Consider the following 27,826-nt stretch of genomic DNA (forward strand, 5'->3'; position numbering starts at 1 on the left):
TTTCAGGGGAAATATCAGATACTACAGGTATATTAAAAATTAATTTCTTTATTCCATCTTCATAAAATCCAATTACTGCCTATACGAGTATGTATGGGCAATAGTTGTACTAGCAATATGAACAGACTACGCATTTCAGCGGTCTCACACCGCGTTTATCATGGTCTATAGACCATGATAAAAGTGGTGTGAGACCACTGAAACGCGTACGTGAGTATCTGATTTTTCCGCTGGAAAAACCTTATTGTTGGACATTATCTAAAGTATGGTGAGCTTCGACCCTCATCGCCGTGCACAGTGCATCAGGCTGGGATTTACCGCAGAAAATACAACGCTGGAGGTAAACTGGCTAACAGACTGTGCAACTATATTGAGCATAGGGACATCATTGGTCAGCAGTTGTAAAGAGAGCTGCCAGCATCAGATTGTCATGATTTCCTGATAGAAGCCAAAGTGTGTAAATGCAAGGACTTCTGTGTGTTGCTCTCATACTTGATACTGTAATGAATTAAGATGTTAGCAAAACTTTGCTTTCAACCACTTTTTCAATAGTTGCAAATATATAAATATATATATATATATATATATATATATATATATATATATATATATATTTATTTTTTTTATTTTGTTTTTTTAAGACGGCAACCAACTACATTGTAAATGACAGGTATGTACCACACAAGTGGTGTAAACCAGGAGGTCCATTCTGGTACTTGTAGTGACGTGTTGTTGTTGTTAAAGTATTCACAGGGCCAGGTTTACAGGTAGCTGAAAAGGTGGGTGGGTCTGGCAATCTGCATACCTCCACCCATGGATGTGTCTCAGTTCATATTACGAGACTGTTTGGCACCGTACAGTCAGTGTGAGGAGGTTGTGTATGGAGCCTGTGGGAAGATTTCCTTGCAGGAAAAAAGGGATTCCTTTGACTGGGATAGAGGAGGGAGGGAGATCAGGGAGGGGGACTCAGATCAGGACTGGTCAGGAGCAGGGCCAGGAATGAGACTCTTAGGAGCTTAGGAGTCCCAGTTCTCTGCTATCCCAAAGTCATTGTGACAGTCTGGTATTCCAGAGAGCAATGAACTGAGAAGTGTGGATAAAGTTTAAAGGTATACTTCATTTAATGTGTAAATTATCAGACTTATTTACTTATATGATCACTATTGTTTTTATAATTTCTCTTAAAAGCTATTTTGTTCTCATACAGGTATGAAAAACATGAGATTCCTTTCATCTCAAATTTAGTACATTCCTATAATGGAGATGAAGTTACCTATGGACTTGAAGGAGGTGACAGCAAATTCATCAAAGAACAAGATATTGCATCTGAACTGTTGAATTATTTGCAAAAAGGTCAATTGTCCGAGACATTAAAAGGGCCGAAGTGGACTGAAGTGTTAATGACTTTAAAAGCTAGATTAGGAAATGAAAAAAGTTTAATTCTGGATTCTACTGTCAGGAGCAAAGAAGACACAAAATCTTGTCAACCCAAGGACAACATCTTCTTCCTAAAAACTCACAAGACGGCGAGCAGCTCTATTATGAACATTCTGTTCCGTTATGGAGAATTTCGCAACTTAACCTTTGCCTTCCCTGCTCGCTCATCTCAATACTTCTATCCCAGTTTTTTCAAAGCCTCTTATGTAAATGGATTCTCTGCAAAAACAAAAAAGATTTTTAATATTATGTGTCATCATATGCGCTTCAGGATTACAGAGGTGAGTTATGAATGACTCAATAGTAATTTAAAAGAACAGAAATATTTAAACCTTTGGCTGACTAACAAAGCAAATTTCATTAAAGGGTTTGTACCAAGTTTGGAAGATTTCCCCTATCCATCGGATAAAGAAGAACTTCATAATCACTGGGGAACTCATTGCTAAGACCACCAAGGATCCCAAGAACAGGGGCTCTGAAGAGCCCAGTAGGAATGGATTGGTAGTTAATCACGCTCCATTCATTCTTTAAAATAAAAAAGCATATTCTCAACTTCACTATGGGCACCATTCTAGCAGTGCTAGCACTTTCTCTCCTGGGGTCAAGGGAGGTTGTTACATCACATGAGCCCCACACCCAATCAGAGAGAAACTGACGCTGATTGGACACGGGGCTCATGTGATGTAACAACATCCCCTGAGCCTCAGGTGAGCTAGCGCTGATTCCGTTGGAATTGTGCCGGCCAGGAGGGGAGTATAAGTTTTTTTATTCTAACAGGTTCAAACATGGGGAATGAGAAGGGGGTTGTCCAAGTAGTGGACAGCCCCTTTAAGCTACCATGGAGGGTTGTGGGATGTAGCTTGGCATCTTGATATGCTAGGATCCTACAACCCATAAGTTTGGACCAGACTCCTGCTGGAGAATTGGTTTATTAGAAGGTGCTCAATATCAGTATTTTTTATTTTTAATTAGTTATATATTTAAAAAATATTTAGTACAGGGCTAGTAAGAGTGTTCTTACATAAAACGCAGTGACAGGCACGGTTATAGGTCCCTACATCAGTAATATTTGGACATTATATGTAGTTGGAATTTATTGACAGTTATAATTTTTACATTTTCTTTAAAATAATGGTACATATTTCATTATACAGTAGATAAAAAATACAGTCATATGAAAAAGTTTGGGCACTCCTATTTATGTTAACTACTGTTGAGCGAGTATGCTTGTCACTACTCGGTACTCGCACGAGTATCACTGTACTCGGGCTACTCGGCGGGGACCGAGTAATCTCGCGATACTCGTGCTGTACTCGTGGTCTTCATCCCTGCATGTTGGCGCTCTTTTGAGAGCCAGCCCTCATGCAGGGATTGGCTGGCAGACCACTGCAATGCCACAGCCCTGTTAGTTGTGGAATTGCAGTGATTGGCTGGCCTACACAGCGTGACCGAGCCTTTATACCGGCGGGCGCGCTGTGCTCTGCACACAGCCATCCAGACAGTCAGTGCGGGGAGAGTGTTGCTGCTTCAGGGAAAGGTTTGCGGCCCTTTATAGTTATTTCCGTAGCATGGGCTGCAAACAGTGTGACCAGAAGTCCTTCTCAGGACTATTGTAGTTGTATACAGGCAGGCAGGGTATAGCCAGGTCGGAGTACAGGAGCAGAGTCCTTCTCAGAACTATTGTTGCTGTATACAGGCAGGGCAGGCAGGGTATAGCCAGGTCGGAATACAGGCTAGTGACCAGAAGAGTCCTTCTCAGGACTATTGTAGCTGTATACAGGCAGGCAGGCAGGGTATATAGCCATTCCTAGTGGTGACCGTATACCAGCCTTCATCATATCTGGGGCTGGTGTACACAGTCTAAAACAGTCCTGATAGTGTCAGACTTCTCAGTAATTGTCGCTCCTAAAAAGTTGTTAGGTTCTTAGTGCGTCCGTGCGTGCATTTAAAAACCGCACGTGTGTGCCTGTCAGTGGCAGCGTACAGGTGCACTTGTGTGCGTTTTGCACAAACTAGTATATAACGCACAAGTCTAGTGAATAATACACGTCAGTCAGCAGTGTCTGATAGTGTCAAACTTCTCAGTAATTGTTGCTCCTAAAAACCTGTTAGGTTCTTATTGCGTCCGTTCTTGCATTTAAAAACCGCACGTGTGTGCCTGTCGGTGGCAGTGTACAGGTGCACTTGTGTGCGTTTTGCACAAACTAGTATATAACGCACAAGTCTAGTGAATAATACACGTCAGTCAGCAGTGATTGATAGTTTCAAACTTCTCAGTAATTGTTGCTCCTAAAAACCTGTTAGGTTCTTATTGCGTCCGTGCTTGCATTTAAAAACCGCACGTGTGTGGCTGTTAGTGGCAGCGTACAGGTGCACTTGTGTGCGTTTTTCACAAATTAGTATATAACGCACAAGTCTAGTGAATAATACACGTCAGCAGTGTCTAATAGTGTCAAACTTCTCAGTAATTGTCGCTCCTAAAAACCTGTTAGGTTCTTATTGCGTCCGTGCTTGCATTTAAAAACCGCACGTGTGTGGCTGTCGGTGGCAGCGTACAGGTGCACTTGTGTACGTTTTTCACAAACTAGTATATAACGCACAAGTCTAGTGAATAATACACGTCAGTCAGCAGTGTCTGATAGTGTCAAACTTCTCAGTAATTGTCGCTCCTAAAAACCTGTTAGGTTCTTATTGCGTCCGTGCTTGCATTTAAAAACCGCACGTGTGTGGCTGTCGGTGGTAGCGTCAGGCTCCACATTGTCCCTGGATAGAGACGTGCATGATGGCCTGTAAACCTGAAGTGCCCATTGTAAGGAAGTGGGTCTATTGTAGTATAGCCCTTTGGCAGGGCAGCCAAAAATTGGGAGGCTCCACATTGTCCCTGGATAGAGACGTGCATGAGGGCCTCAAAACATTGTTCCCATTGCAAAGGAGCGGGTCTCCTGTCGTTGTAATGCCCATTCTGAAAGAATGGGCGAAAAAATTTACCACTGGGGGTATACCTGAAACAACGGCCTAACTATTGTAAAGGTCATCATGGTGGCGCATGAGGAGAAGGAGGAGCAGTCCAGCGATTAGCCAAAGTCCAGAAGTGTGTACCCATGGGTGAGTGGAGGTACATGGCAAATTCCCGTTACAAACTTTAAATTCCGCTGTCATTTGCTGGTGAAGTCTGGCCCAATCCAACCCTTGTTCATCTTGATCAGAGTCAGCCTGTCAGCATTTTCAGTTGACAGGCGGGTGCGTTTATCTGTAATGATTCCACCTGCGGCACTAAAAACACGCTCTGACAAAACGCTAGTGGCAGGGCAGGCCAGGACTTCCAAGGCGTAGAGAGCCAATTCATGCCACGTGTCCAGCTTGGATACCCAATAATTGTAAGGCACAGAGGAATGTCGGAGTACAGTTGTTCGATCTGCAAGGTACTCCTTGAGCATCTGGGCAAACTTAGAATTTCTTGTGGCACTACCCCGCACCTCAGGGGCTGTGGTATGTGAGGGGCTGAGAAAACTGTCTCACATCTTAAAGACTGTTCCCCTACCTCTGGCGGATTGGACTTGTGCCCCTCTCGGCTGTACGCCTTGGTTGTCCACTGATTCCTGACCTATGCCGCTAGCGTTTTGTGAGGGGAATGCTTTGCCTACTTCCGTGACTATGGCCTTCTGGAACTGCTGCATTTTGCCTGACCTCTCCGCCTCGGGAATAAGAGACATAAAGTTCTCCTTTTAGCGTGGGTCTAACAGTGTTACCAACCAGTAATGATTGTCGGCCAAGATGTTCTTAACGCGAGGGTCACGAGACAGGCAGCTTACCATAAAGTCAGCCATGTGCGCCAGACTCTTAACAGCCATCACTTCAGTATCCTGACCAACACGATGACTGAACATGCTGTCCTCCTCCTCATCATCATCTACCCTGTCCTCTGGCCAGCCATGCTGAACCGAGGATATGACTGCATGTCATATCCTCAATTTGGCCGGAGAGTTGCTCCATGTCTTCATCCTCCTCCTCATCATAGTCCTCCACTGCACGTTGTGATGAGACGAGGCTGGGCTGTGTGTTATCACCCACACCCACTACTGTTTCTTGCTCCAACTCATCGCCGCTCACAATCTTGGTGGAGTCTTCAAAGTTTTGGCGGATGGCACATAGGTCGGACATCCATCTCCACTCCTCAGGTGTTGTGTGGAGTTTGACCCATTTCCCGACGGCTTAGGTGATGCAGGTACTCAACAACTGCCCTCTTCTGCTCACATATCCTGACCAACATGTGCAGAGTTGAATTCCAAAGCGTGGGGACATCACACACCAGTCTGTGAGCCGGAAGATGCAAATGGCGCTGAAAGCCGGCAAAGCCGGCTGAAGCAGTAGGTGACTTTCGAAAATGTGCAGACAGGTGGAGAACTTTTACCAGCAGATCAGACAGCTCTGGGTATGACTTTAGAAACCGCTGAACCACGAGGTTGAGCACATGGGCCACGCATGGAACATGTGTCAGCTGGCCTCGCCTCAAAGCCTCCACCAGGTTCCGGCCATTGTCACACACGACCTTTCCTGGCTTTAGGTTCAGAGGTGTGAGCCAGTGATCTGCCTGCTGTTTCAGAGCTGTCCACACCTCTACTGCATTGTGGGGTTTGTCACCTATGCAGATTAGCTTCAGCACAGCCTGTTGCCGCTTCGCCGAGGCAGTGCTGCAGTGCTTCCAGCTTGGGACTGGTGTGGAGGGTAAAGTGGATGAGGATGCGCAGGAGGAGGAGGAGGCACAGGGGCATGACATTCCGGAGCTGTAGAGTGTAGGTGAAACCCTGACTGAGGTAGGGCCTGCAAACCTTGGTGTGGGAAGCACGTGTTCCGTCCCTCGCTCAGACTGGGTCCCAGCTTCCACAATATTAACCCAGTGTGCCGTCAACGAGATGTAGTGGCCTTGCCCACAAGCACTTGTCCACGTGTCTGTGGTTAGGTGGACTTTGGCTGAAACAGCATTGTTCAGGGCATGTGTGATGTTTGGTGACACGTGGTTATGCAATGCGGGGACGGCACACCGGGAGAAATAGTGGCGGCTGGGGACCGAGTAACGTGGGACAGCTGCCGCCATCAGGTCGCGGAATGCTTCTGTCTCCACCAGCCTAAAAGGCAACATTTCCAGCACAAGCAGTCGCGAAATGTTAGCATTTAGAAGTGTGGCATGTGGGGCGTTGGCAGTGTATTTGCGCCTGCGTTCAAAGGTTTGCTGAAAGGATAACTGAACGCTGCGCTGGGACAAGGACGTGCTTGATGATGGTGTTATTTCTGCGTGGGCAACTGCTGGTGCAGGGCCGGAGGAGGCTTGACATCAGCAAGCACTGCTCCTCGACTCTGTTGTACATCCCACAAAGTCGGGTGCTTGGCTGACATGTGCCTGATCATGCTGGTGGTGGTCAAGCTGCTAGTTTTGGTACCCCTGCTGATGCTGGCATGGCAGGTGTTGCAAATGGCCTTTTTAGAATCATCTGGAGCCAACTTAAAAAACTGCCAGACTCGGGAAGACCTAACATTTGTACATGCACCTTGTGTCGTGTTGTTGTTCCGGGGAACGGTTGCCTGACTTCTGCCTGGGGCCACCACCCTGCTTCTTACTGCCTGTTGGGATGCTACGCCTCCCTCCCCCTGTGCACTGCTGTCCTTGCTCTGCATATCCTCCTGCCAGGTTGGGTCAGTTACTGGATCATCCACCATGTCGTCTTCCTCTTCCGCACCCTGCTCCTCCTCCTGACTTCCTGACAATTGTGTCTCATCATCGTCCACCCCTTGTTGAGACACATTGCCAACTTCGTGAGAACGTGGCTGCTCAAATATTTGGGCATCTGTACATACAATCTCGTCATGACCCACTTCAACAGGAGCTGGCGAGAGGCCAGAATGTGTGAATGGAAACGTAAACAGCTCTTCCAAGTGTCCGTGGACGTGTACTCGGCCTGGTGGTAGGAAGGAGGATCAGGTTCTGAAATGTGCGGTGCAGTATCACGGCTACTGACACTTGACCGTGTGGAAGACAGAGTGTTTGTGGTGGTGCCAATCTGACTGGAAGCATTATCCGCTATCCAACTAACAACCTGTTGACACTGGTCTTGGTTCAAGAGCGGTGTACTGCTGCGGTCCCCAAGAATTTGGGACAGGATGTGCGAGCGAGTAGATGTGGCCCTTTGTTAGTTGCGAAATTAGAGCTTGCACACGACCTCGGTCTCTGCCTGCACCACCATCACGTCCACTTCCTTGTTCGTTGCCAACGCCCTTGCGCATTTTGCAATGCTGTGCTGATGTGTATTCACTAGACTTGTGCGTTATATCCAAGTTTGTGCAAAACGCACACAAGTGCACCTGAACGCTGCCACCAACAGGCACACACGTGCGGTTTTTAAATGCAAGCACGGACGCACTAAGAACCTAACAGGTCTCTATCCAGGGACAATGTGGAGCCTCCCAATTTTTGGCTGCCCTGCCAAAGGGCTATACTACAATAGACCCACTTCCTTACAATGGGCACTTCTGGTTTACAGGCCATCATGCACGTCTCTATCCAGGGACAATGTGGAGCCTCCCAATTTTTGGCTGCCCAGCCTAAGGGCTATACTACAATAGACCCACTTCCTTACAATGGGCACTTCAGGTTTACAGGCCCTCATGCATGTCTCTATCCAGGGACAATGTGGAGCCTCCCAATTTTTGGCTGCCCTGCCTAAGGGCTATACTACAATAGACCCACTTCCTTACAATGGGCACTTCAGGTTTACAGGCCCTCATGCACGTCTGTATGCAGGGGCATTGGTGAACCTCACAATTTTGGACTGCCCTGGCAAAGGAAAATACCACAAAGACTCACTTCCTCAAAATGGGCACATTAGACTCAAGAGGCCTTCATGTACGTCTCTTCTCAGGGACATCGGAGTGCCACACAATGTTTTCACGTAAAATCTTTCATGTAATCTCCAAAAGTAACATACACCAGCTCTATCTCACTATTGGGTATGTGCCCTTAACATTTCCGCCATGAAAATTCATTTTGGTGTCATTTTTGAAGGTTTTCTGGTGAGTCCGTAAAAATGGCGTAAAACGCGGACAAAATTGTTCACAGCTGTGACTTTTGAGTGATAAATGCTTCAAGGGGTCTTCCCCATGCTGTTGCCATGTCATTTGAGCACTCTTCTGAGACTTTTGTGACATTTTTAGGGTTTCTACATGCTGCCGGGGGTCATGTCATAAAAATACTCGGGTCTCCCATAGGATAACATTGGGCTCGGTGCTCGGGCCAAGTACACGAGTATCTTGGGATGCTCGGCCCGAGCCTCGAGCACCCGAGCTTTTTAGTACTCGCTCATCACTAATGTTAACCTTTTTTCTTTATAACAATTTGGGTTTTTGCAACAGCTATTTCAGTTTCATATATCTAATAACTGATGGACTGAGTAATATTTCTGAATTGAAATGAGGTTTATTGTACTAACAGAAAATGTGCAATCCGCATTTAAAAAAAATTTCACTGGTGCAAAAGTATGGGCACCTCAACATAAAAGTGACATTAATATTTTGTAGATCCTCCTTTTGCAAAAATAACAGCCTCTAGTCGCTTCCTGTAGCTTTTAATAAGTTCCTGGATCCTGGATAAAGGTATATTTGACCATTCCTGTTTACAAAACAATTCCAGTTCAGTTAAGTTTGATGGTCGCCGAGCATGGACAGCCCGCTTCAAATCATCCCACAGATGTTCAATGATATTCAGGTCTGGGGACTGGGATGGCCATTCCAGAACATTGTAATTGTTCCTCTGCATGAATGCCTGAGTAGATTTGGAGCGGTGTTTTATATCCTTCCCCTGAACAACTATGTTGAATAATCTTTGTTTTCAGATCATTTGAGAGTTGTTTTGAGGAGCCCATGATGCCACTCTTCATAGGAGATTCAAATAGGAGAACAACTTGCAAGTGGCCACCTTAAATACCTTTTCTCATGATTGGATACACCTGCCAATGAAGTTCAAAGCTCAATGAGTTTACAAAACCAATTTAGTGCTTCAGTAAGTCAGTAAAAAGTAGTTAGGAGTGTTCAAATCAAGAAATTGATAAGGGTGCCCATACCTTTGCACCGGTCAAATTTAGTTTCAATGCGGATTGCACATTTTCTGTTAGTACAATAAACCTCATTTCAATCCAGAAATATTACCGAGTCCATCATTTATTAGATATATGAAGCTGAAATAGCTGTTGCAAAAACCCAAATTGTTATAAAGAAAAAAGGTTAACATTAATAGGGGTGCCCAAACTTTTTCATATGACTGTAAATGAAAGACAACGGCATTGGGATGTGAAAAACTGAAAAATGTGGATTTTTTTTACCAGCACATAGTGTGCAACATTTCGGCACAGCAATGACTGACTGCGAAAAGCTAATTGCTGAGCAGAAACATCACACATGAAGTGGGGGTAATAGACCAACAATTTTTCAAAGACCCTGGTGCTCTTGTCTTTGTCATATTTTTTGGATCACTTTTAAAGAGTTGTTCCATCCTTATGGCAAAGCGCTCAGGGCATTCTTGTTGATAGCAGATGAAGGGGAGTGTGGTCTCTATTATTTGATTGTATCATTATGCCTTAAGCCTGTTTTACACGTTGCAATTTCGCATACGATATCGTATGCGATTTGCAACGCCCCCATTGTATGTGCGGCACGTTCAATTTGTTGAACGTGCCGCACATACGATTTACCCCCGTCACACATACTTACCCGTCCATATGACCTCGATGTGGGCAGCGAACGTTCACTTCCTGGAGTGGGAAGGACGTTCGGCGTCACAACGACGTCACGCGGCAGCCGGCCAATCGAAGCGGAGGGGCGGAGCTGAGCGGGACGTAAACATCCCGCCCACCTCCTTCCTTCCGCATTACCGGCCGGGAGCCGCAGGATGCAGGTAAGATCTGTTCATCGTTCCCGGGGTGTCACACACTGCGTTGTGTGCTACCCCGGGTACGATGAACAATCTGATGTTCAATTCTAGAGAAATGAACGATGTGCGTGCGATGAACGTGTTACCGTTCAATCGCAATCGCAAGTACCTGTCACACACTGCAATGTACCTTACGATGCCGGATGTGCGTCACTTACGACGTGACGCCGCCGACACATCGTAAGATACATTGCAGCGTATAAAGCGGGCTTTCTTTGTGCAGATTTGTCTTTCTGCCGTTAAGTCACTGTAAGTAGTGATATTTTGGGAGTTATTGCAGTTAATGCCCTGTATACATCTTGTATCAACCCTTTCAGATGAAGTCCAGATTTAAATGATTTTTACATTCTTGATTTTAAAATCATTGACAACAATTAAAACTTCATTATGGCCTATAGAGCAGTATCATTCTCACATTGCACTTAGCTACTGTATATACACACCTCAACATTGAAATAGCAACACCAACAAGAAAAAGTCATAGAATTAGGGAAATCACAGGATGGATACACATGTTAATGATATGTAAAAGATGAAAAAAATAAAAACAAAATTTTCAAAACATATCAAATTATTCAGTATTAAGCATGAGCACCAAGTCTAGAAATACGCACACTTTCACTCCTTGGCTGCTATTAGTGAGGTCATTAATGGTTGTCTGAGGAATGTCCTGCCATGCTAAATGCAGTAAGGCACAGAAATCACATAGATCCGCTGCTGGAAGATCCCTTTGCAATTGCCAAGCAATGCTTGATGGGAGTCAAGTCCAAAGCCACTACAGGCAATGGTAGCATATTTAGGCCATGCAGGCTGGTCACAGTAGCGCCAGCAACATGCCACCTGGTGTCATGTTGTAAAATGTTTCCTAGGACACATCTTGGCTCACTTTTGAAGGCCTCTACATGGTGTTGCCCACATTTTCTCTAAACCAATCTACGGCTGTCATTGCACCATCAGGGACAACTTATAGGTGGTGAACAAGCACGTTGTATAAAAAAAAAATTGTAATAAGCCCCCAAATAAGTAGAATGTATCAAAAATTTATTACAGTAAAATATATGAAGGTCTAAAAGGGGAGCACTGAAGTTAAAAGGCAGGAGAGAATATTATAATAGAGTATACTGTACATACGGTAACTTCATAGGGCCACATGAGCGCAATACGCAAATAGTAAAATACATATCAATGAGAACAGTAATGAGGAGTGAAACCATGAACCTACTCCTGAAAGTCCTCTCCTGCTAGACTGGCGCAATGCCATCCATTGTCTCGGGCCCCAGACAAAGGCATTGCACTGAAACGCACGTTGGAGCTGGCGCTAAATCATGCAGAAAAGTGTTTTCATTGTTCGCTGCATGGTTCTACTCCCCATCATTGTTTATATTGATATATATTTTGTTTTCTATTTGTGCACTTCCTCATACTGTATTTTTCTATGAGGCTTTATGTACTTTATTGTGTCCTCTCCTGCTCTGGTTGACACATTTTAACTGTTGTGCTCCATCTTGGAAATTGATTACTTTTACTTTAATAAAGAGTTGGTTACATTATACATATTTGTGGGCAATACAATTTTTTCTTTATATGATGTATTGTTTTTTGGGGGTTTTTTTGCCTTTTATTTAGTCCTCTAATACATACACTTATTTATTAATCACATTACTTAATATATATTACCATATGCACACTTCCTTGATATGTGTACAGTATATTTTATAGGATTTTGTCAGCGAGTCTTTTTTCATTTGCTTATCACTGGTGTGAGTGAAATATACTCCTTCTATGCCTATGTAACTTCAAATTAATAAGATTTGTTTTACAAGCACTCGTGAAGTCAATTAATTACACAGTGCTTTGTGGTGTACTCAAAGAATTCTGTTTTATTAGTACATGTAACCAGTTTATATAAGCTCACAGCCAAAGGCCTTGTCTATCTGAACTATGTACCAATAAGAGCAGTAGAGGTGTGAATGGAAATGTAAAACTTCCCCACCCATCAGTATTAGCTGAACCCTTTGACATTATTAGCTGTAGGACAAGATGGAAACTATAAGAACAAAATGGAATCTATTCTCTCACACTGGTGAACTGTATTGAGTGATCTACTAAGAAAGTGCAGCAATGTACCCGGGAGCTGCGCTTCCAGTCTTCTTCCACATGCGCATTACGAGGGTCTGCTGAAAAGTCTTTGGCTTTGTGATCTTTTTTTGTTTCTATGGTAACGAATGTTACATTACATGAAAGCCTTATGTGTCAAATATATTGTTAGGGAGGGGACGATTGAATATAAAATAATATAATATCAATCGTCACCCGAAGTCCGCCGGGCAGGTATTAAGGCCACTATGGGACAGGAGGACGAAATACAGCAACTCAGGAGAACCAAAGGAAACAAAGGGGATGTTGTAAGGGTACACCCCAATGTGTAGCGTGTCCCTGTTGACCTCACAGGTACACAAGTAATGGTCACGTGTGTAGGGACAAGTTAAAACCAAAGGAAACACAACAGGTATCGGTCACATGTGTAGGGACATGTCAGACTGAGAGGAAACCTAGTTAGCGTCACTGGGCAACCTGGAACGTTACCACTGAACCGGTCACGTGCACACAGGAGCACGTCAGACCATCTACAGATACAAAGGAATATGTCACGTGCAGAGAGGACACGTTAGACCAAGTAGGCCACCCAGTTAGCATCACTGGGTACCCAGGGCAGGCACATACACACAAGTCTGCCACTGACGCTGCATACTGGTCACGTGCGTAGGGGGCACGTCAGACCATAAGGACCCCGAACCTCACCAGGCCAAAACACAGCTTTACCCAGATACGAATACCTGGTACTGGTGCCTGCCCTAAAATCACTTGCACACTGGCATATACACACAAGTCTGCCACTGACACTGCAGACTACTGGTCACATGCAAAGGAGCACGTCAGACCACGTGGATCACCTGGTTAGCGTTACCAGGTACCCGAGGAAAGATCCATACAAACACCTGCCACAAGCACTGCAGGAAATGGCGCTGGAACCCAAACACTCCGACAGCCAGGATAGCCACCTTAGCTGTCAGCATACAGTATGTGATGCTCGCGCCCCGATGGGCGGAGCAACAGACCTTTTATCGCCACCTCCCTGGCCCAGACCACATGGCATGTGGTAATGGTGTCGGCTGCAGCGTCATTGCTGATGTCACGATGACCAATCAGTGGCTACACTTCATCGCTTATGTCACTGATGACCAATCATTGGCCGCTTTGTCATTGATGACATCACGCACATGCTCAGTTTGGCAGCATGAGCACTTAGGCTCAGGAGGATACAAAACTCTAGCCACCTGATGCCTCAAGCGATGGCCAGGTGGCACTACGGAGTTGACCGACCCCAATGTGGGAGTCAATGACGGGACTGGACCGGTTCGAGGCACAACGGAAACGCGAACCGTAATATATATGTCTTCAAAATTTTGTGTTTGTTGCTTATGGCAACAGTGTACTACACACGCTGGAAATTATAATGCAGGAGTCTAATGCGATTTTTTCACAGCAACCGAGAGCAGAGGAGTGATAAAATTTTTGTTTCTGCAAGGAAAGTCTGCAAAGGATATTCATGGTGATATGTCACAGACATTGAGGAGCAATGTGTGATGCCCTGGCAAAACCAGGTAGTCACACAATAGGCCCCCGCAGAACACCTTCCCTCAAAGGGTTACATCCTAGCCAACATGAAACCCTAGTCACCCCCCCCCTAAAGTAGGACAGACACACCAGTGGGCCGGACCAATGCGGATGGAGAACGCCCACCTAGGGGTCTAGAGCACCAGGGGCGGGAAACACGTCAGTTAAGTTTAGAGTTCAGTGGAGGAGTGAGCAGGTGACAGTGGCAGACTGTCACCAGAAGGAAACTGAAGAGAGGCGCCTAGGTTGGAGCTCGGCGTCCTGGCTAGGTGGCAGATGGTGGTTCGTGTCTGTCAGGAGATGGAAAGATGGGTGCGGGGATCCGAGGCAGACCGGGACAGGGTTGGAGCCCGCCGCTACCGATACAGTACAACTGAACTGGAAACCGTGCACAGAGGGGGGTACCCGGACCCTGATGCGAGGACTAGGAACAGCCAGCCACGCTAATTCACCGGTTGAGGGCAGGATCATAGGTCCTGTCCCACACAAAGTCCCTAAGGAAGACAAACACCCACATAGAAGGATAGGGCCTCAGCACAAGCCTGAGAGATTCCACGGGTCAGCGTCTGAGGGCAAGGCTCCCACCTGTAGTTCTGGGAGCGGACTCCCATGTTTCAAGCAGGGTAGTGCAAAGAGAACTCACCAAACAGTGCAGAGGAAAGGGACACAGACCATCACCCTGGGTGAGGGACCCGAATATACCAGAACGCGGCGGCCTGCCACTGACAATTTGGTTTACCAATTGGACTTGTGTGCAATCATTACAACAGTGAGTAAACCAGTTTACCCTGGTCCGTCCAGGCGCGCCAACCCTCATAGTCACCATCCCCAGCACCGAAACACCGGGCCCCGGGGCATCCATCCCTACTCACGGAGGCGTTAACAACTTGCTGGCCGACCATCTCCCCCGGATGCTCCCTATCTGCATCAGTGGTGTCCCAATTCACCATACACCATGAGTGGCGTCACGAAACAAAGACTCAAATCCCCAAACAAACACAACCCCTTTTCAATTGAAGTGACTGCGAGACCCCCGGGTCCGGAGACCCTCGAGCCACCCACAGAAGGTCCGGATCCGAGCAGCTCGGCTGCTGAGAGCAGGGTGGTACAAATTCATATTCCACAGTTAAGAATTGGGCTGCCAAATTTAAAGGGAACCAATCACCAAGATTTTCGTATATAGCCTAAAGACAGTGCTATACTGGCACTATCAGTCTGATTCTATACAAACCATTAGTGGTCAGCTCAGATGTTTAGGTTTTTTAATCCAAGAAAGTGAAGTTTATAAAATGAGCAGCTTCTTGAGTGACAGTTGCAGTGGAGCAGATATATTCATGTTATCCCCTCCCCCTGTTAGAATTAGCATAAGTATTATACAAACGATTCACTGTGTCTGTGGAAGGACCTGTGTGAGGTCATATCCATGTGACCTGGTATCCAGCTTTGGTGGCTGCGGCCCTGCCCCTTCTGGTCACCTGGGTATAACCTCAACACAGGCCCTGCTAGAGAAAGTGAGTCGTTTGTATAATACTTATGCTAATTCTAACAGAAGGAGGCGATAACTATGAATATATGATCTGCTCCACTGAAACTGTCACTCAAGAAGCTGCTCATTTTACAAACTTCACTTTCTTGGATTTCAAAACCTAAACATCCGAGGTGACTATTACAGGTATGTAGATAATCTGCATGATAGTGCCAGTATAGCACTGGCTTTAGCTTATATATGATAATCCTGGTGATTGGTTCCCTTTAAAACGGGCCACTTCAGCACCAATGATGAGGAACATCCTGGACGACCGAGAGTGGTAGTTCCAGAGATCGTCCATGCTGTGCACAACCACATACTGATGAAACAACGAATTTCAGCTAAACCAATAGCAGAGATCATGAGGATTTCCCGTGAACATGTTTTGTTATTATCCATGAACATTTGAACGTGAGAAAGCTATCTGCAAAGTGGGTCCCCAAATGTTTGACAACAGATCAGAGAAGCATGCGAGTGAAAACTACCCGGTCCATTTGTCAGCGTTTCCGGACTGATAAGAACTTCCTGGATCAACTGGTCACTATGGATGAGACCTGGAATATTTGTATGACCCTGAAAACAAGGAGCAGTAAAAAGAGTGGAGGCACAGTGGTTCTCCTCATCCAAAGAAGTTCAGGGTGCAAAACAAAAATCAGCCACTAAGGTGATGGCGTCTCTGTTCTGGGATAAGGAGGGCGTGCTGCTAGTGGACTACCTTCAAAAGGATTCCACCATCAAAGCAAGGTATTACATTGAACTTTTGGATCAATTAAAGGCAGCTCTAAAGGCCAAAAGGCGCGGCAAGCTGTCCAAAGGTATCTTGCTCCTGCAAGACAACGCTTCCGCTCACACTGCACAATCGACCAGGGCAAAATTGGCAGAACTGGGCTTCGACAGCTGGTTGACTAGCCCCCTTATTCACCAGATCTAGCTACCTCCGACTATTATCTGTTTCCAAACCTGAAGAAACACCTCAAGGGTAACAAATTTCACACCATTTCTGATGCAATGGCTGCTACGGATGCCTGGTTTAAAGTACAACCGAAATCCTTCTTTTTGCTAGGCTTACAGAACTTGGAATACCGATGTAAGAAGTGTGTTGACATCAGTGGAGAGTATGTGGAATAAATGTAAAGTTTCATCATCCTATTTCATTTATTTCTTGGTAAAGCCAAAGACTTATCAGCAGCCCCTCGTACAAGCACACATGCTTTCAGTATAAGCACAAGACAGCAGCGTGCCTATATTGAAAAATAGGTATAAAAAAACAAAGGTTTTTAGATAAATACTGATTTCCAAAACTGTCAGTATATGTTAAATAAGTAAATACACATATAATTATATTTTTTAATAGAATTACATTTTTGGTGCTAGGTCCCTTTTTATTTTCTGTGCTGTTTCTTTTTCTTCTCTCACCCCATCTGTTATCAGCTTATATTCTTTCAGACCCTTTTACGGAGAGGAACTACAGATGACACCCCGATCCTTCCTGATTATTCTGTAGATTCCTGTTTTAAGGGTTTAATGGCTTTGATGAAGATAATGCTTGTGTATAATATTACATTGCATGTATCTAAGGACATGTTGCATGACATCTGCGCTACTTTTTATTTTATAACACAACAACGACACACGAGTTGTGTTTGTTTTCCAAGAATCACAGTGGTAAAATCCACGGCAAATTATTCAAATTTTGTTGTGGAAATACTTCCATTTTTATCCTTTGTGTTGGAAAAATGGAATTTTGTAGCGATATTTGGCAGTATAAATTCATGTTACAGAATGAAAAGCCTCAGGCGGGCTTTGCACACAACAACATCGCAGGTGCAATGTCGGTGGGGTCAAATTGAAAGTGACGCACATCCGGCATCGCATGCGACATCGTAGTGTGTAAAGCCTAGATGATACGATTAACGAGCGCAAAAGGGTCGTAATCGTATCATCGGTGCAGCGTCGGCGTAATCCATAATTACGCTGACGCGACGGTCCGATGTTGTTGCTCGCTCCTGCGGCAGCACACATCGCTGTGTGTGAAGTCGCAGGAGCGAGGAACATCTCCTACCGGCGTCACCGCGGCTTCCGTAGGATATGCGGAAGGAAGGAGGTGGGCGGGATGTTTACATCCCGCTCATCTCCGCCCCTCCACTCCTATTGGCCGCCTGCCGTGTGACGTCACAGTGACGCCGCACGACCCGCCCCCTTAATAAGGAGGCGGGTCGCCGGCCAGAGCGACGTCGCAGGGCGGGTGAGTCCATGTGAAGCTGCTGTAGCGATAATGTTCGCTACGGCAGCTATCACAAGGATATCGCAGCTGCGACCGGGGCGGGCACTATCGCGCTCGGCATCGCAGCATCGGCATGCGATGTCGCAGAGTGCAAAGTACCCCTCAGAACAGGTCCATTTGTACTGAAGGTCCACAGGGTGTGCAAAAGATTTCATAAGAGCTCATCTACAATCTGTATTATATTGTTTAGCTTCAGTTAGCCTAATTATAATTACATTTTATTGTAATTTATTTTTACAATTAATTAATAATTAATTATCTAATTAATGAATTTTAAACAGGTAGAAAAAGTGATGCCTGAGGACACGTTCTATTTCACCATCTTACGAAACCCAATCTCTCAGATGGAATCATCTTTTTCCTACTACAAGAGCTACGGAGCTTTCAAAAAAGCTAAAAATCTGGAAGATTTTTTAAACAATTCAAAAATATTTTACCCAAATACAGACAATTTGATCAATTTTGCTAAGAATTTGCTGTCTTTTGATTTAGGTTTGGATCTTAATGGTTCCCCTGAGCAGTCAGTGTTAGCATGGCACGCTATGGATAACATATTTGATCTGGTGCTGATCACAGAATATTATGATGAGTCTCTTATTCTCCTGAAGGACGCTCTCTGCTGGTCTTTCTATGATGTCCTGTCTTTCCCTCTCAATAGTAGAAGTAATAGTACTAAGAAAACACTAACTCTGGAAATTCAAGAAAAGATAAAATCATGGAATAGTTTGGACTGGGAGATGTATACCTACTTCAATAATTCTTTCTGGAAACGTGTACAGACATTTGGAGTGGAACGTATGGAACGTGAGGTTAAAGAGCTCCAGAGAATGAGGACTGTAATGTCCGAGAAATGTCTGGAGGATGAGGTTGACCCCAAAAACTTAAGGGACAAGAAAATGAAGCCCTATCAGTCTGGGATTGCCAGGATCCTTGGTTACAACCTAAAGGCTGGACTATCTAAGGATGATGAGCTGCTGTGTCAAAGACTGGTCACTCCAGAACTACAATACAATAGATTTCTACAAAGTATGCAGAATATACTAGTAACAGTGACCCCTAAAATTACACAATTTTCAGGAATCAAATCAGAGAATTATACCAAGTCAACATTGAAAACATGAACCACTGAAGATGTGTAAGCTTGTTATAAAAACTATTAACGTACTTAAAATTTCTCATTCCACAAATTCTAACAAATGTCCACTTCCTACACCAGTAAAGCTTTGTATGGAGGCAAAAATACATGACTTGCTACTTTGTCCCATAAAAAGATGGAAACCAGACATATCGTATATTATAAAACGAGTTCATCTAGTGCTGATAGTGTCCTGTATGCATTGCTCCTGTTATTTCTTTTAATTATTTCTTGTGCTATAGAAAGACCGAAAGACAGTAGAGGCCAAAATTAGCTAATCCCACTGCACATATTTAGAACATATAGACTCAACAGAAAGAAGTGCAGAATGCAGAAAAATCTCAATAAAACTTCTGAATTCTATTTAAATCTATCGATAAGGTTTATATATAAATAGATAAAGAGTAAGAAAATGACAAAGTACTCGCATGAAAGACATGACATGTTAGCAAAAAATGTGTACATACAGTGCTGGCCAAAAGTATTGGCACCCCTGCAATTCTGTCAGATAATACTCAGTTTCTTCTTGAAAATGATTGCAATCACAAATTCTTTGGTATTATTATCTTCATTTATTTTGCTTGCAATGAAAAAACACAAAAGAGAATGAGACAAAAATCAAATCATTGATCATTTCACACAAAACTCCAAAAATGGGCCAGACAAAATTATTGGCACCCTTAGCATAATACTTGGTTGAACACCTTTAGCCAAAATAACTGCGAACAACCACTTCCAGTAACCATCAATGAGTTTCTTACAATGCTCTGCTGGAATTTTAGACCATTCTTCTTTGGCAAACTGCTCCACGTCCCTGAGATTTGAAGGGTGCCTTCTCCAAACTGCCATTTTGAGATCTCTCCACAGGTGTTCTATGGGATTCAGGTCTGGACTCATTGCAGGCCACTTTAGTAGTCTCCAGTGCGTTCTCTCAAACCATTTTCTAGTGCTTTTTGAAGTGTGTTTTGGGTCATTGTCCTGCTGGAAGACCCATGACCTCTGAGGGATACCCAGCTTTGTCACACTGGGCCCTACATTATGCTGCAAAATTTGTTGGTAGTCTTCAGACTTCATAATGCTATGCACACGGTCAAGCAGTCCAATGCCAGAGGCAGCAAAGCAAACCTAAAACATCAGGGAACCTCCGCCATGTTTGACTGTAGGGACCGTGTTCTTTTCTTTGAATGCCTCTTTTTTTTCCTGTAAACTCTATGTTGATGGCTTTTCCCAAAAAGCTCTACTTTTGTCTCATCTGACCAGAGAACATTGTTCCAAAACGTTTTAGGCTTTCTCAGGTAAGTTTTGGCAAACTCCAGCCTGGCTTTTTTATGTCTAGGGGTAAGAAGTGGGGTCTTCCTGGGTATCCTACCATACAGTCCCTTTTCATTCAGACACCGACGGATAGTACGGGTCGACACTGTTGTACCCTCGGACTGCAGGGCAGCTTGAACTTGTTTGGATGTTAGTCAAGGTTCTTTATCCATCATCCGCACAATCTTGCGTTGAAATCTCTCGTCAATTTTTCTTTTCCTTCCACATCTACGGAGGTTAGCCACAGTGCCATGGGCTTTAAACTTCTTGATAACACTGCGCACCGTAGATACAGGAACTTTCAGGTCTTTCGAGATGGACTTGTAGCCTTGAGATTGCTCATGCTTCCTCACAATTTGGATTCTCAAGCCCTCAGACAGTTCTTTGGTCTTCTTTCTTTTCTCCATGCTCAATGTGGTACACACAAGGACACAGGACAGAGGTTGAGTCAACTTTAATCCATGTCAACTGCTGCAAGTGTGATTTAGTTATTGCCAACACCTGTTCGGTGCCACAGGTAAGTTACAGGTGCTGTTAATTACACAAATTAGAGAAGCATCACATGATTTTTTAACAGTGCCAATACTTTTGTCCACCCCCTTTTTTATGTTTGGTGTGGAATTATATCCAATTTGGCTTTATGAGAATTTTCTTTATTTTTTTCATTGAAGACAAATTAAATGAAGATAATAATACCAAAGAATTTGTGATTGCAATTATTTTCAGGAAGAAACTGAGTATTATCTGACAGAATTGCAGGGGTGCCAATACTTTTGGCCAGCACTGTATATGTATCAAGTGCAGATATAAGTACAGTGGAAACTTGGTTTACGAGATTAATTCGTTCTGGGAGTGTGCTCATAAACCAATTTACCCATATAGTGAAGCACATTTTCCCATTGGAACTCAGACAATTCGTTCCACAACTTTCCTATTGTGCCATTGCACACACGCACACACACACACACACACACACACACATTATTCTCCCCTATCCTCTGTTCCCTCGGCGGCCTCTTCCCGGGTTCTTGCAGTCCGCAGGCATGTGGACCCGGTAACGATCGCGCCAATGCAAGGGCTGCCACTGTCAGTGCTTCAGCAAAGCTAACATCATAAACATGAGCCGCTTGCCTCTGATTAGCCAGCACACTAACATCATAGGCATGAGCCGCTTGCCTCTGATTGGCCAGCCTGCTGCCTATGGGAGGTGTGCAGAGACAGCTCAGTGCCGGCCGACATGAAGCAAAAACAGAAGCAGCCCCTGCTCGGGCTGCAATTGTTACCGGATCCACGTGCCTGCAGACCACAAGAAGCTTCCAGAGCGGGTCGCAGCACGGTGAAAGTACGGAACTGGAAGTGTGTGCTGTAAGTATTTGCTCATATAGCAAAGCATTGCTCGCAAACCAAGTTACAAATTTGCAGCAAGCTTTGCTCGTGTAGAAAAATGCTTGCACACTGGGTTACTTGTAAACCGAGGTTCCACTATCTATATATATAATTGCCTTATTCTGTCTGTCTGTCTGTCTGTCTGTCATGCTCCAAAATTGTGTCCTTACGGTGACACAAAGCTGATTGGCCGCTGGGCTCGCCATGGCCCCGCCCCCCCCCACGGATTGGCCTCTCGCCCCGGCTCTCTGCAGGCCCCGCCCCCCTCACGCAATGCACGCTCGCTCTGGCCCAACTGACACGGAGCTCCGACTCCCAGGTGAGTACACACACACACACATCAGATCACACTCACTCTCACACACACCTCACACATCACATCCACACACTCACAACATCCTGGGATATCGCTTGCTTCTACACCGGCTCCGTCACGATCCCAGCAGCGCCAGACATAACCTTGCGATGCTGGGATCTTGACGGAGCCCGTGAACGCTGGTAACCATTATACACATCGGGTAACTAAGGTCCCTTGGTTACCCGATGTGTATCATAGTTACCAGTGTACACCGGCTCACACTCACTCTCACACACACCTCACACACACATCACATCGCATCCACACACTCACAGCATCCGGCGATATCGCTTGCTTCTCGGCCTCGATACTGTGCTGTTGTGACCTTCCAGGACCTGCCGGAGGATCACATGGCCAGAAGCATGTGGTATCTCCGGATGTTGTGAGTGTGAGCGTGGATGTGCGATATCGTCAGTGTGTGTGTGTGTGTGAGTGTATGCGATCGGGTGTGTGTGAGTGTATGCGATTGGGTGTGTGTGAGTGTATGCGATCGGGTGTGTGTGAGTGTATGCGATCGGATCTGTGAGTGTCGGCAGAGGAGCACGGCGTGCTGGAGGAGGCTGGGAGGGAAGAGGCTGATCTTGGGGAAGGCTGGGAGGGGGAGGCTGATGCTGGGGGAGACTGGGAGGGGAAGGCTGATGCTGAGGGAGGCTGTGAGGGGGAGGCAGGGAGGAGGGAGGCTGGGAGGAGAGAGGCTGATCCTGGGGAAGGCTGGGAGGGGGAGGCTGATGCTGGGGGAGGCTGGAAGGAGAGAGGCTGATGCTGGGGGAGGCTGGGAGGAGAGAGGCTGATGCTGGGGAAGGCTGATGCTGAGGGAGGCTGGGAGGGGAAGGCTGATGCTGAGGGAGGCTGGGAGGGGGAGGCTGGGAGGAGGGAGGCTGGGAGGAGAGAGGCTGGGAGGAGAGAGGCTGATCCTGGGGAAGGCTGGGAGGGGGAGGCTGATGCTGGGGGAGGCTGGAAGGAGAGAGGCTGATGCTGGGGGAGGCTGGGAGGAGAGGCTGCTGCTGGGGGAGGCTGATGCTGGGGGAGGCTGGGAGGGGGAGGCTGATGCTGGGGGAGGCTGGGAGGAGAGAGGCTGATGCTGGGGGAGGCTGGAAGGAGAGAGGCTGATGCTGGGGGAGGCTGGGAGGAGAGAGGCTGATGCTGGGGGAGGCTGATGCTGGGGTAGGCTGGAAGGAGAGAGGCTAATGCTGGGGGAGGCTGATGCTGGGGGAGGCTGGGAGTAGGGAGGCTGGGAGGAGAGAGGCTGATGCTGGGGGAGGCTGATGCTGGGGGAGGCTGGGAGGAGAGAGGCTGATGCTGGGGGAGGCTGATGCTGGGGGAGGCTGGAAGGAGAGAGGCTGATGCTGGGGGAGGCTGATGCTGGAGGAGGCTGATGCTGGGGGAGACTGGGAGGAGAGAGGCTGATGCTGGGGAGGCTGATGCTGGGGGAGGCTGGAAGGGTAGAGGCTGATGCTGGAGGAGGCTGGGAGGAGAGAGGCTGATGCTTGGGGAGGCTGGGAGGAGAGAGGCTGATGCTGGAGGAGGCTGGGAGGAGAGAGGCTGATGCTGGGGGAGGCTGATGCTGGGGGAGCCTGGAAGGAGAGAGGCTGATGCTGGGGGAGGCTGATGCTGGGGGAGGCTGGGAGGAGAGAGGCTGATTCTGGGGACAGAGAGGAGAGGCTGATGCTGGGAGGAGAGAGGCTGATGCTGGGAGGAGAGAGGCTGATGCTGGGAGGAGAGAGACTGATGCTGGGAGGAGAGAGGCTGATGCTGGGGGCAGAGAGGCTGATGCTGGGGGCACAGAGGCTGATGCTGGTGCAGCATCGGGGATGGAGCACGATGGGGAGTACGCAGCATGGGGGATGGAGCACGTTTGGGAGTGCGCAGCATAGGGGATGGAGCACGATGGGGAATGCGCAGCATGGGGGTGCACACAGCTACACAGCAGGAGATCAACAAGCAAAAAATAAACCACCACTGTCGATTTGCATAGTTACCCAATTTGCACTCTGGTTAGCAGCTTAACGACTTACGCAGGTAACAATGGTATACAATCCTGTAACTATGGAAAGCATTTTCAAAAACGAAAGAACTTCAGCTCTCCCCTCTTCACTCCCAAATCTTACCTCCGGTGCACGGAGACACCCTGACCTGGGTGAGAACACATGAAGAAAAGGAGAAATTCCAGCAACTCCAAGAGAAAGTAGAATTTTCTTTAAAAATGGATTATTTATTGATAATAAAAATATTCCATCCAAGCAAGACAAAAAAAATTTTAGTGAGGCAAGACAGAGGAGCCGTTTCCTACGCGTTTCAACCTAGATAGGTCTTAATCATGGAATGCCATGATTCCAACCTATCTAGGTTGAAACGCGTAGGAAACGGCTCCTCTGTCTTGCCTCACTAAAAAATTTTTTGTCTTGCTTGGATTGAATACTTTTTATTATGAATAAATAATCCATTTTTAAAGAAAATTCTACTTTCTCCTGGACTTCATGGAATTTCTCCTTTTCTTCATATGGAAAGCATTTTGGTTTGTTAGCCAATGTGTACTATGGTTACCAGCTTACCCCGGCTCACGGTACACGTGTGCGGGAGTCGGCGTACGCTCGTAACTATGGTACACATTGGGTAAATAAGCAAAGCAATTTGCATAGTTATTCCATTGTGTACCATGGTTACCAGTCTACGACAGTTTCCTGCACATTTAGATCGATGGTCTCCCGCTGTCAAACACGCTGATGCGTGCTGCACAGCGGAAGACCATCGAGCAAAAAATGAAACATCATTATTCAAGACTTTAACTCACACACACTGCTATATACCTTGAACAAAAATCAAACAAAAAAAAAAAAAAACAGGCCGCTGAATACATACTTCTTGCCTGTAGTCTACCATATCATTTACCATGTCTTGCAATTTTCGTGTCTTTTTCAGATTATGTCTAGCACGATTTACACTGATTGCCTTATAATGGGGCCGAAGCGCAAGTACACCACCGACCAGGAACGAAAAGCAGCTGCAGCAAAAAGAAGGCAACTACAACGTCAAAAACAAAGGCAAATACAACAAGAGGTCAACAGACAACGATGTGATGCTGTGGCGCCCCAGGACCTGGTCGCCACAACAGCATTGACCTTCCAAAGGGTTAATGCTGAGCCTGGAGGTAATGGGGAGGTCCATTGGCCAGCAAGTTTAACACCCAACGCAGTTCTCCCTCCGGCCAGCAGGGGGAGCTCTGAACCTGGAATTCCAGGGAGCTTTCCTCAAGTCTGGCCTGAGGGACGAAGTAGTGGTCAGTCTGTAGAGAGAAGTGGAAGGAAGCAGACGCAGAGTGAGCTGTCCTGTGGATCTGGGGCCTAGAGCTAGAGTAGCTTGGCCCAGGGAAGCAGGAGTAGCTGAGAGGCAGCGGAGAGACTCGGACATCGGAGTCTGTGGCCACCAGGGCTTAAAATACTCCCTGGTAGCCGAATCCGAAGGGCAGGAGAGGTGCAAGCACCTGGCCCATAAACATCCCAAAGGTACAGCTGCAGCATCAGGGCCCGGTGTGGACTCCAGCAGAGGAGCACCAGAGAGGGCCTGCGCAGCCTGCTACAGAGGGAAAGGGACGTACCATCAGTCCCAGCAGCAAAGAGGGCCATTGCTGGATTCAGAGAAGCAGGGTCCTATCATAACAAAGAAAAGCACAGGAGTAGGCCTCATACTCAGCTGGCCAGAAAGATCACCCCAAGTACTTCCAGGCCGACCGGATCCCCATCACCACCTGTAATGGTCTCCCAGGACTGGACTGTTCCCAAAGTAAAAGAGGAAAAGGTAAAGAGACTGTTGTTTGTGCCTGGTTCTTTCATTGCCTGTCGGCCCTGCACCGTGTTAGCCACACAACCCCATAGACTTTCACGAGCACTAACAGTGTCCCCGGGGCTCCGCTCCACCTGTGGGGAGCAGTACCACCATTGCTGCCATAACATCACCCCGGAGGCCTCACACAGCAGCGGCGGCTTAGTAGCCGCAAACCACAGGTGGCGTCACGAACACAAACTTTATTCATCAAGCCACATATTCTACTGACACCCACCAGGGCCACGGAGCCGGGCCCAGCCACCACTGACTACCACCGGACTAGTCCGGCCCGGCACCGGGTGTCCCATAGCCCTGGGGTGGGCGAGTCAACTTTTGGCGTCACGAACAGGATTTCGTGCCCGGTCCCACCGGGTACTGTGCGCCTGCAGAAACTGTGCTTAAAAGACTGTGTTACTGGTTGCAAACTGCCGCCGCCATTAGCCTCGCTGAGCGCAGGAAGAAGGGGGGCGTGCCTGACAAAGAGCGCGAAGGGAGCGCGCCATCAGAGCAGAGCGCTGTTAACCCCGCGCGACCCAGAAGGGAATTTGAAAAGTGAACGGAGCCTGGTAAGGTTCACTAAGGGGGAGGAAGATGTCCGACTCGGAGGGAGGGCAGGTGGCTGCCATAGCCCGAGACGCCGCGGCGCCAGCCGAAGCAATCCCAGTCGCCGTCGCCCCAGCCCCCGCTGTAGCGCCAGTAATGCCGATCACAATACCGTACATCCCGGGAGCGGAATGGCTGCCGCAGTACTCCGGGGAGTCCCATACCTTGAGCGACTTCAGAGAAAGTCTGCACAGCTTGTTCCGGGTGTATCCTCTGACTGAGAGCCAGAAGGTGGGCATATTAATGGGGCAGCTAGCCGGCGCGGCCCAGCGTGAAGTGAAGTCCTGGCCTGATACAGATAAAGGGACAGCAACCCAGATACTGGCCAAGCTAAAGAGTACTTTTGACACCCGCACCGCAGCAGAAATAAAGATGAGATTCTTTGGGTGCAAACAACGGGCCACAGACAGCATAAGGGACTATGCCTTAAACTTGCAGGAGGCCCTGAAAGCAGTTAAACAGGTGGACCCAGAGAGTGTACGTGAAGAACACAAACTCCTAACTGAGCAGTTCATAGAGGGGCTCCTGTCAGACGCCCACAGGACCCAGCTGCGTATCATGGTCCTGCAGAACCCTTCTCTGGACTTTGCAAAGTTTAAGGACCAGGCCATCCGGGTACTGAGAGAATCTACACCAAATGACCCAGTACCCCTCCGGCCTCTTGCTATCACGTACCCCGGGGTGGTGCCTGCAACACGAGCTGCTGCAGGGGCTGAGGCGCAGTCCCTGGATAAGGATCCCACTGCAGAGCTCAGACAGCAGGTCCAGAAGCTGACCAAGACTGTAGCTGCCCTTGCCAAGACCGTGCAGTCTCTACAAGTGACCCCATCGCCTGCAAGAATCGAGTTGGCCTCCAGCCCAGATGACGTCCCATGGATGCGACGGAGGAGGATTCCGCCGACCCGAGGCAAAGACACAGACCGGTATGATTCAACGGGACAACCGATCTGCCGCCGCTGCAGCCAGGCGGGTCACATTGCACGACACTGTCCTTTAAATGGGCCGAGCCTGGGGCCAGGAGCCAACCCCCAGGTGTAAGGAAGTCCGGCTCAACCCCCAGCCGCAGCAAATATGTGGGAGGACGACCGGTCCTTCCTATTGTGCTGGATGGGATCCCTTTGAATGCCCTCCTGGATACGGGGTCCCAGGTAACAACCATCCCTTATAAACTGTACAAAAGATATTGGGCTGATTCAGACATTGACCATGGCCCAGATGATGATTTAACAATTGTGGCCAGTAATGGTCAGCCCTTACCTCAAATTGGGTATAAAGAAGTAACCATTAAAGTGGGGCGGGTAGAATTG

General features: G+C 47.0%; 1 protein-coding gene across 1 annotated transcript; it reads left to right on the forward strand.

Moving 5' to 3' along the window:
* Nucleotides 1–1,366: 1,366 nt before the first annotated feature.
* LOC142295603 (galactose-3-O-sulfotransferase 2-like) lies at nucleotides 1,367–19,215 on the forward strand. Its single transcript, XM_075338702.1, has 2 exons — nucleotides 1,367–1,718; nucleotides 18,186–19,215. Exons 1-2 carry the CDS (start codon nucleotides 1,401–1,403, stop codon nucleotides 19,023–19,025), a joined length of 1,158 nt encoding a protein of 385 aa, XP_075194817.1. The 5' UTR covers nucleotides 1,367–1,400; the 3' UTR covers nucleotides 19,026–19,215.
* Nucleotides 19,216–27,826: the final 8,611 nt, after the last annotated feature.

This window comes from Anomaloglossus baeobatrachus, chromosome 3 (assembly GCF_048569485.1).
Source record: "Anomaloglossus baeobatrachus isolate aAnoBae1 chromosome 3, aAnoBae1.hap1, whole genome shotgun sequence".
Taxonomy (NCBI): domain Eukaryota; kingdom Metazoa; phylum Chordata; class Amphibia; order Anura; family Aromobatidae; genus Anomaloglossus; species Anomaloglossus baeobatrachus.